A 10,998-nucleotide genomic window follows, 5' to 3' on the forward strand; every position below is an offset into this window, starting at 1 on the left:
CATCCACTCACTCACCCACTCACCCACTCACCCACCCACTCACCCACCCACTCACCCACTCCCCACCCACTCACTCACTCACCCACTCACTCTCCTACTCACTCACCTACCCACTCACTCACTCACCCACTCACTCACCCACTCACTCAACCACTCACCCACTCACCCACTCACTCACTCATTCACTCACCCATTCACTCACCCACCCACTCACCCACCCACTCACTCACCACTCTTTGTCTCCCCAGTGACACACACAGACGGCTCTGTAGTTACAGGTCGATATTTATATTTATATATGTATACGTGTGTGTGTATACGTGTGTGTATGTGTGTATGTGTGTGTGTATACGTGTGTATGCGTGTGTGCGTGTATACGTGTGTATACGTGTGTGTATACGTGTGTGTATACGTGTGTGTGTATGTGTGTGTATACGTGTGTATGTCTATGGGTCTCTGTGTATCTCTTTGGGTCTCTGTGTATCTCTATGGGTCTCTGTGTATCTCTATGGGTCTCTGTGTATCTCTATGAGTCTCTGTGTAGCTATATGGGTCTCTGTGTATATCTATGGGTCTCTGTGTATCTCTATGGGTCTCTGTGTGTGTGTGTCTCTGTGGGTCTCCGTGGGTCTCTGTGTGTCTCTATGGGTCTCTGTGTATCTCTATGGGTCTCTGTGTGTTTCTATGGGTCTCTGTGTATCTCTATGGGTCTCTGTGTGTTTCTATGGGTCTCTGTGTATCTCTATGGGTCTCTGTGTGTCTCTATGGGTCTCTGTGTGTCTCTATGGGTCTCTGTGTGTGTCTATGGGTCTCTGTGTATCTCTATGGGTCTCTGTGTCTATGGGTCTCTGTGTGTCTCTATGGGTCTCTGTGTGTCTCTATGGGTCTCTGTGTGTCTCTATGTGTCTCTGTGTATCTCTATGGGTCTCTGTGCATCTCTATGGGTCTCTGTGCATCTCTATGGGTCTCTGTGTGTCTCTATGGGTCTCTGTGTGTCTCTATGTGTCTCTGTGTATCTCTATGGGTCTCTGTGTGTGTCTATGGGTATCTGTATATCTCTATGGGTCTCTGTGTGTCTCTATGTGTCTCTGTGTATCTCTATGGGTCTCTGTGTGTCTCTATGGGTCTCTGTGTATCTCTATGGGTCTCTGTGTATATCTATGGGTCTCTGTGTGTGTCTATGGGTCTCTGTGTGTCTCTATGGGTCTCTGTGTATCTCTATGGGTCTCTGTGTCTCTATGGGTCTCTGTGTATGTCTATAGGTCTCTGTGTGTGTCTATGGGTCTCTGTGTGTGTCTATGGGTCTCTGTGTATCTCTATGGGTCTCTGTGTATCTCTATGGGTCTCTGTGTGTCTCTATGGGTCTCTGTGTATCTCTATGGGTCGCTGTGTCTCTATGGGTCTCTGTGTGTGTCTATGGGTTTCTGTGTGAGTCTATGGGTCTCTGTGTGTGTCTGGGTCTCTGTGTGTGTCTATGGGTCTCTGTGTATCTCTATGGGTATCTGTGTGTGTCTATGGGTCTCTGTGTGTGTCTATGGGTCTCTGTGTGTGTCTATGGGTCTCTGTGTGTGTTTATGGGTCTCTGTGTATCTCTATGGGTCTCTGTGTATCTCTATGGGTCTTTGTGTGTGTTTCTATGGGTCTCTGTGTATCTCTATGGGTCTGTGTGTGTGTCTATGGGTTTCTGTGTGAGTCTATGGGTCTCTGTGTGTGTCTGGGTCTCTGTGTGTGTCTATGGGTTTCTGTGTATCTCTATGGGTATCTGTGTGTGTCTATGGGTCTCTGTGTGTGTCTATGGGTCTCTGTGTGTGTCTATGGGTCTCTGTGTGTGTCTATGGGTCTCTGTGTATCTCTATGGGTCTCTGTGTATCTCTATGGGTCTCTGTGTGTGTCTATGGGTCTCTGTGTGTGTCTATGGGTCTCTGTGTATCTCTATGGATCTCTGTATGTGTCTATGGGTCTCTGTGTCTATGAGTCTCTGTGTGTCTATGGGTCTTTATATGTCTATGGGTCTCTGTGTATGTGTGTACACGTGTGTGTGTGTGTACAGGTGCTTGTACAGGCGTGTGTGTGTGGGGAGTGGTGGTGCAGTGGTTAGAGCACTCACGGCCACCACCATCACCCAGTGACAGCGATTATCTGAAGCGGTCCTGGGCCTCCCCTAGGTCGACTCAGCCTCAAGTGAATTACCTGGTGCTGTGGTAGTGGTGGTGTAGTAGTGGTGCTATGGTAGTGGTGTTGGTGTAGCGCTAGTGGTGGTGTAGCGGTGGTGGTAGTGTAGTGGTGTAGTGGTGGTGGTGTAGTGGTGGTGGTGGTGTAGTGGTGGTGGTGTAGTGGTGGTGGTGTAGTGAACATCGTTAGCACTGGGGGAGAGACAAATGCGGCCGGGCGTGGTGCTGCCCACCCACCCCCTCTGTGTGTGCCACAGTGCCGGTAGCCTTCATAGAAGCTGCTACTACTAACAGCACTTGCCCCTACAGCCCTGCTAGAGGCTACCTGGGGGAGCTTTGTCTGTGTGTGTGGTGTGTGTAGTACATAGACACTGCTGCTACTACTAACAGCACTTGCCTCTACAGCCCTGCTAGAGTCTACCTGGGGGAGCTTTGTCTGTTGTTGCCGAACGTTGTGGTGAGCAGTGCCGTGAGGGGAGAGGGCCAATTCCGATTGGCCCTCCCCCCTCATGGCGTCTGTGACCACCACAGCGGCTAAATGTGGACTCTGGACGGGTGCAAGGGGCTGATAACCCCTGCACCTTCAACTAACTACCACTAAACTACGATTAAAAACATTTAATTAAGCTTGTGCCGGAGGCCCCGGGGGGACAGGAGTCTATGACGTCTCCTGGCCAAACCCCAATTGGCGGAGCCAGGAGATTGAATCTCTACCCTCGGGGCTCTTCCAGAAACAACGAAAAGCCACTTCGTGTGGCCACGTGGAATGTTCGAACGCTCACTGCGGAGGAGAGGCTGCCACTCCTCTGTCGGGAGCTGGCCCGGTGCCGCCTGGATCTCTGTGGCATTCAGGAGGTCCTGTGGACCGGTTCTGGCTCCTGCCACCATGAGGGGTGGACAGTCCTCTACTCGGGGCAGCAGACTGCCAAACAACAGGGTGTGGCTCTTCTTCTGAACAAAATAATGAAGGGGGCGTGGGAGTGTGGCGGTGAGGTGTGGGAAGCTGTAAGCCCCAGGCTACTTTGGGCTCGCCTTCCCATCAACCAGAGGCGAGGAATGGTGGTCGTGATTACTTATGCCCCCACCGAAGACGATCTGTAGTGGAGGGATGCAGGCAAAGCCGATGAGTCAGATGCTTTCTATGACCTCCTGTCACAGGTGCTGGCTAAAGTGGACCCTCGGGATAGAGTCATCATGTTGGGTGACTTCAATGCCCGAGTTGGTCATGATGCTGGCACGTGATCTGGAGTGATTGGAGGGCATGGGCCAGATCAGCTCAATAACAACGGTAGGAGGCTGCTAGATTTTTGTGCAGCCCTTGGGCTTGTAATTATCAACACGCTGTTCCGGTATCGGCGCATCCACACAACATCATGGATGTATGCCGGGTCCAAGCAAGAACATCTGCTGGACTACATAGTGACGGACCAGCGGATGCAAGCCCATGTCCTTGACACCAGGACCTACCGTGGAGCTGATCTGCCCTCTGACCATCGACTTGTCATCTGTAAGATGCGCCTGCCATTCTTCCACTCCGGTGGTGGGTGTACACCCAGGACCCCATTCCGACCTTAAGTGGCCTGGTCTCAGCTAGCTGATGAAAGTTGCAAGCGAGAATTTCATCATCGCTTGCGGCTGGGGTTGGCATCGTCCCCCACTCCTCCTGATGTCGAGGGTAAATGGGCCAGGTTTAGGACTGTGACTCATGTAGCTGCAATGGCTGCTTTGGGTACGAGGTCCAGACCTCCCCAGAGACCCTGGCTGACAGAGGAGCTGTTCAGGCGGCTGAGAAAAAGCGACAACCCCACTCTCATCGTACACAGCATCCCACGTCAGAGAATGAGGCTTACCGCAGCCTTCGCTCGGAGGTTCGGAGAGCCGTGAGGCGCTGCAAGGATGGGTGGTGGTCGCTGGTTGCTGAGGAGATGGAGTCTGCCTCATTGACCCGCGATCACAAATCGCTCTCTGATTCCATAAAAAAAAGTAACCTGCAGCGCCACACCTATTACTATCATTAGGGGAAAAAACGGTGTTCCAATCTCCGACCCCCAGGAACAGGTTTGCAGATTTGCTGAGCATTTCTGTGAGGTCCTGGGTGAGGGGAAATCCCTCGGCCAGGAAAACATCGTGGCACAAAGTGAGGATGACCCTGCTGAGGCTGCGGTGCCTCAAATATTGGAAGAAGTCACCCCCTGTGAGTGGCTGGCTGAGGTGCCATCTGTTGAAGATGTACTGAAGGCGATCCAGAGTCTGAGACCAGGAAAGGCAGCGGGTAGAGATGATCTCCCAAGCGAAATCCTGAGGGAGGGTGGCGTTTGTGCACAGACTGCCCTATATGACATCATAACAACAGTCTGGACCACTGGACGGGTTCCGCAGGATTGGAAGGATGCCCTGGTGGTCCCCCTCTTTAAGAAGGGGGACCGCACAGACAGTAACAACTACAGGGGCATCTCACTCCTCAGTGTGCCGGGAAAGGTCAACATCGCCTTGCTAGGCACGTTGAGGAGAGGCTTGCGGAGCCCCAATGTGGCTTCAGGAAAAGGCGGTCCTGCACAGATGCCATATTTTCTGTACGTCTGCTACAGCAGAGGTGTAGGGAATTCCAGCAAGACCTACATCTCTGCTTTATTGACCTGGTCAAGGCCTATGATACCATCAGTAGGCCTGGGCTATGGGTTGTTCTTCGTGCTTTTGGAGTACCTGACCCTCTGCTCACGATCATTAAGGACCTTCATGATGGTGAGCGGGCCCGGGTAAAACTACGTGGCCGGGAGTCAGAGCCATTCCCTGTACACCTTGGGGTGCGAGAGGGATGTCCTCTGGCTCCCACATTATTTAACATCTATTTCGACCACGTAGTTCGTGCAGCCTTCAAAAGCTGTACCGGGGGAATCTCCATATGGTACAGATATAATGGGAGGCTGATTGATGCCCGGGTGCGGTCAAGGGATGGCTCCCTATTGCTCAACCACGTTATGTATGCTGATGATTTGGTAATAGCTGCTCATTCAGAGGAGGAGTTGGAGACGCTGCTGCTAAACCTGGAGATTGCCACTAATAGGTGGGGCCTTACCATCAGCCCCCACCAAAACTAAGCACCTACCCTGGTATTTTGTACCATCGGACACTCCACCCCCATAACTCCCAATTGGTGATAAGTCATTTGTGGAGAGAGTGGAGAGTTTCCCATACCTGGGCAGTGTGTTTATGACTGGCTCCGGTTTGACAGCAGAGGTCTCACTCCGAATCAGTCGAGCGGCAATATCTTTTCATCGGTTGCGTAACGCTGTGTGGAAGCTACCTGGTCTGTCGCTCCGCACTAAGCTTCAGGTCTTCTCGGCCACGGTCATTCCCTCCCTTCTCTACGCTTGCGAAACGTGGACCCCCCTAATGGAGCATCTTCGCCGGTTAGAAACATTTAGGCTGGCCTGCCTACGATCCATCCTGGGTTCAACCAGGCTGGATTGTGTGAGGAGCTCACAAATCCTTGAAAGATCTGGGCAAGGTCCCATCGGTGAGCTCCTCCGGCGGGCAAGGCTGCGTTGGCTGGGTCATGTAGCCCGTATGCCCAGCCACCGCATGCGGAAACAGCTTTTGTTCGGCCGGATCAAGGGGGCTAAACGGGCGCGGCACGGGCTAGAGAAGAGATGGAGTGATGTGGTACAGGAGGACGTGGAGCTGAGTGGACTTGCCGATGACCGGTACCAGCAGTGTCAAGATCGGCCTCTGTGGAGGAGGCTCGTGAAGGACGCTACTGGGCAGTTGGAGGCAGTCGCCCTCCAACAACAACGGAGGGCGGAGGAGCGACGCTCACAACAACGAGCGGAGCGCCGGGTGGCTAAAGCACAGCGGGTTGGCACAGTAGGGGGCACAGGTGGTGCATCAGCCACTCGTCTCAGTCAGTCGACCCGTGGCACCTGCTGGGTCTGCCCCGTGACCTCCTGCCAGCGGGCGTTCGACACTTCACGTAGCCTCAAGGTGCACCTAGCCTGGCACAAGCGTCCTGGTGACGTCACCGCCACTTAGTGGTGAATGGCGGTTGTTGTTATTCTTGTTGTAGTACATAGACACTGCTGCTACTAGTAACAGCACTTGCCCCTACAGCCCTGCTAGAGGCTACCTGGGGGAGCTTTGTCTGTGTGTGGTGTGTGTAGTACATAGACACTGCTGCTGCTACTCGCTAGCTATCAGCACTTGCCCCTACAGCCCTGCTAGAGGTTACCTGGGGAGCTTTGTCTGTGTGTGGTGTGTGTGGAGTACATAGACACAGCTGCTGCTACTCGCTACTATCAGCACTTGCCCCTACAGCCCTGCTAGAGGCTACCTGGAGGAACTTTGTCTGTGTGTGTTCTACTTCTTGGTGATGGCGAGTTTCAACTCCATTTGTTCTCGAAGCTTGAACTTCTGAATCTGAGGGAGACAAAGAGGGGTGAGTGAGTGGGTGAGTGGGTGGGTGGGTGAGTGGTTGAGTGAGTGGGTGGGTGAGTGGGTGAGTGAGTGAGTGGGTGAGTGAGTGGGTGGGTGAGTGAGTGAGTGAGTGTGTAAGTGAGTGAGTGGTGAGTGAGTAGGTGAGTGAGTGAGTGGGTGAGTGAGTGAGTGGGTGAGTGAGTGAGTGGTGAGTGAGTGAGTGGGCGAGTGAGTGGGTGAGTGAGTGAGTGAGTGGGTGAGTGAGTGAGTGAGTGGGTGAGTGGGTGAGTGAGTGAGTGGTGAGTGAGTGAGTGGGTGAGTGAGTGGGTGAGTGAGTGGGTGAGTGAGTGGGTGAGTGAGTGGGTGAGTGAGTGAGTGGGTGAGTGAGTGGGTGAGTGGGTGAGTGAGTGAGTGGGTGTGTGGGTGAGTGAGTGAGTGAGTGGGTGAGTGAGTGTGTGAGTGGGTGGGTGAGTGGTGAGTGGGTGAGTGAGTGATTGAGTGGGTGGGTGAGTGAGTAAGTGAGTGAGTGGGTGAGTGAGTGGGTGAGTGGGTGAGTGGGTGAGTGGGTGGGTGAGTGGGTGAGTGGGTGGGTGGTGAGTGAGTGAGTGGGTGGGTGGTGAGTGAGTGAGTGGGTGAGTGGTGAGTGAGTGAGTGGGTGGGTGAGCGGGTGAGTGGGTGAGTGGGTGGGTGAGTGAGTGAGTGGGTGGTGAGTGAGTGGTGAGTGAGTGAGTGAGTGGTGAGTGAGTGAGTGGGTGGGTGAGTGGTGAGTGAGTGGGTGAGTGAGTGGTGAGTGGTGAGTGAGTGGTGAGTTCGTCACCTTCCCCGTCACGGTCAGTGGGAAGGAGTCCACCACCACCACGTAGCGTGGCACCTTGAAGTGAGCCACCTGGGGGTGGGCAAACATCACACACAGACAAAGCTCCCCCAGGTAGCCTCTAGCAGGGCTGTAGGGGCAAGTGCTGTTAGCTGGCGAGTATCAGCAGCAGTGTCTATGTACTACACACACCACACACACAGACAAAGCTCCCCCAGGTAGCCTCTAGCAGGGCTGTAGGGGCAAGTGCTGTCTCTCTGTCATGAATATTAACGAGGTGGGTGTTGCTTCACCACGTCATGAATATTAACGAGGTGGGTGTGGCTTCACCACGTCATGAATATTAACGAGGTGGGTGTGGCTTCACCACGTCATGAATATTAACGAGGTGGGTGTGGCTTCACCAGGCCATGAATAATAACGAGGTGAGCGTGGCTTCACCACGTCATGAATATTAACGAGGTGGGTGTGGCTTCACCACGTCAGGAATATTAACGATGTGGGTGTGGCTTCACCACGTCATGAATATTAACGAGGTGGGTGTGGCTTCACCACGTCATGAATATTAACGAGGTGGGTGTGGCTTCACCAGGCCATGAATAATAACGAGGTGAGCGTGGCTTCACCACGTCATGAATATTAACGATGTGGGTGTGGCTTCACCACGTCAGGAATATTAACGAGGTGGGTGTGGCTTCACCAGGCCATGAATATTAACGAGGTGAGCGTGGCTTCACCACGTCATGAATATTAACGAGGTGGGTGTGGCTTCACCACGTTATGAATATTAACGATGTGGGTGTGGCCTACATAATCCTGAATATTAATTAAGTGGGTGTGGCCCACCCCCACCCCCTGTGTGTGGCCCCACCCACCATGAATGATAACGAGGTGGATGTGGCTCCGCCCCTCATGAATATTAACGAGGTGGGCGTGGCCTAGACCCCCCCCTAATGAATATTAATCACCTTGTCTTGGCAGAAGGCGCGGACGTCATCCGGGGTGAGCTCAGAGCCCAACTTGAGTCGAACGCAGGCACACAGCTCCTCTCCCATCCTAGCATCACTCACTCCCACCACCTACATCATCACCACCACCACCATTAACATCACCTGTATCATCATCACCATCATCATCATCACACAGGCACACAGCTCCTCTCCCATCCTAGCATCACTCACTCCCACCACCTGTATCATCATCACCACCACCACCATTAACATCACCTGTATCATCATCACCATAATTAACATCACCACACAGTCACACAGCTCCTCTCCCATCCTAGCATCACTCACTCCCACCACCTGTATCATCATCACCATTAACATTAACATCACCATCACACAGCTCCTCTCCCATCCTAGCATCACTCACTCCTACCACCTGCATCATCACCATCATCACTCACTCCCACCACCTGCATCATCATCACCATTAACATTAACATCATCATCACCATCACACAGCTCCTCTCCCATCCTAGCATCACTCACTCCTACCACCTGCATCATCATCACCATTAACATTAACATCACCATCACACAGCTCCTCTCCCATCCTAGCATCACTCACTCCCACCACCTGTATCATCACCACCATTAACATTAACATCACCTGTATCATCATCACCATAATTAACATCACCACACAGTCACACAGCTCCTCTCCCATCCTAGCATCACTCACTCCTACCACCTACATCATCATCACCACCATTAACATTAACATCATCACCATCATCATCACCATCACACAGCTCCTCTCCCATCCTAGCATCACTCACTCCTACCACCTGTATCATCATCACCATTAACATTAACATCATCATCATCACCATCACCATCACCATCACACAGCTCCTCTCCCATCCTAGCATCACTCACTCCTACCACCTGCATCATCACCATCATCACTCACTCCAACCACCTGTATCATCATCACCATTAACATTAACATCACCATCATCACTCAGGCACACAGCTCCTCTCCCATCCTAGCATCACTCACTCCCACCACCTGCATCATCATCATTAACATCATCATCATCACTCACTCCTAGCATCACTCACTCCCACCACCTGCATCATCATCACCACCATTAACATTAACATCACTCACTCCCACCACCTGCATCATCATCACCATCATCACCATCATCATCATCACTCAGGCACACAGCTCCTCTCCCATCCTAGCATCACTCACTCCCACCACCTGCATCATCATCACCACCATTAACATTAACATCACTCACTCACTCCCACCACCTGCATCATCATCACCACCACCACCATCATCTACATCATCATCATCACCATCACACAGTCACAGAGCTCCTCTCCCATCCTAGCATCACTCACTCCCACCACCTGCATCATCATCATCATTAACATTAACATCACTCACTCCCACCACCTGCATCATCATCACCACCATTAACATCACTCACTCCAACCACCTGCATCATCACCACCATCACCATCACTCACTCCCACCATCTGCATCATCACCACCATCACCATCACTCACTCCCACCACCTGCATCATCATCACTCACTCCCACCACCTGTATCATCATCATCACCGTTATCATTAACATCACCTACATCATCATCTTCATCATCTACATCATCACCACACAGTCACAGAGCTCCTCTCCCATCCTAGCATCACTCACTCCCACCACCTGCATCATCACCATCACCATCACTCACTCCCACCACCTGCATCATCATCACCACCATTAACATCACTCACTCACTCCCACCACCTGCATCATCATCATCACCATCACTCACTCCCACCACCTGTATCATCATCATTAACATCACCACTCACTCCCACCATCTGCATCATCATCACTCACTCTCAATCTACATCATCAACATCATCATCAACATCATCACCACCATCACCATCACTCACTCCCACCACCTGCATCATCATCACCATCACCATCACTCACTCCCACCACCTGTATCATCATCATCATCACCATCATCTACATCACCACACAGTCATCACCTACATCACCATCATCATCTACATCATCATCTACATCATCATCACCACACAGTCACAGAGTTCCTCTCCCATCCTAGCATCACTCACTCCCACCACCTGCATCATCATCATCAACATCACCACCAACATCACCATCATCATCAACATCATCACCATCATCACCACAGTCATCAGCAACATCATCACCATCATCATCACCACCATCATCATCATTATCACCTACATCATCCTCAACATCATCGCCATCATCACCACAGTCATCACCACCATCGATGATGTTGACGATGATGATGATGATGTTGATGATGATGATGTTGATGATGATGTTGATGATGATGATGTTGATGACGATGATGACGTTGATGACGATGATGATGTTGACGATGATGATGATGTTGACGATGATGATGATATTGATGATGTTGATGATTATGATGATGTTGATGATTATGATGATGTTGATGATGTTGATGATGATGTTGATGATGGTGATGATGATGCTGATGATGATGATGATGTTGATGATGTTGATGATGATGTTGATGATGATGATAATGATGGTGATGTTGATGATGT

At 51.6% G+C, this 10,998-nt stretch overlaps 1 protein-coding gene across 1 annotated transcript in view; it reads right to left on the reverse strand.

Annotated features, from left to right (window-relative positions):
• Positions 1 to 267: 267 nt before the first annotated feature.
• Positions 268 to 10,998, reverse strand: part of LOC116937222 (medium-chain acyl-CoA ligase ACSF2, mitochondrial-like) — a 51,950-nt gene continuing 41,219 nt past the window's right edge. The window contains exons 10-12 of the mRNA XM_076055667.1: positions 8,364 to 8,474; positions 7,399 to 7,467; positions 268 to 6,584 (exon numbers count right to left, since the gene is read on the reverse strand). Of these exons, the coding sequence (XP_075911782.1) occupies positions 6,525 to 6,584; positions 7,399 to 7,467; positions 8,364 to 8,474 (240 nt within the window). The 3' untranslated portion in view covers positions 268 to 6,524. The remainder of the gene's footprint in view (positions 6,585 to 7,398; positions 7,468 to 8,363; positions 8,475 to 10,998) is intronic.

The sequence above is a fragment of the Petromyzon marinus genome, chromosome 72, assembly GCF_048934315.1.
Source record: "Petromyzon marinus isolate PM22_M1 ecotype Great Lakes invasive population chromosome 72, UKy_Petmar_22M1.pri1.0, whole genome shotgun sequence".
In the NCBI taxonomy this organism is placed as follows: Eukaryota; Metazoa; Chordata; class Hyperoartia; order Petromyzontiformes; family Petromyzontidae; genus Petromyzon; species Petromyzon marinus.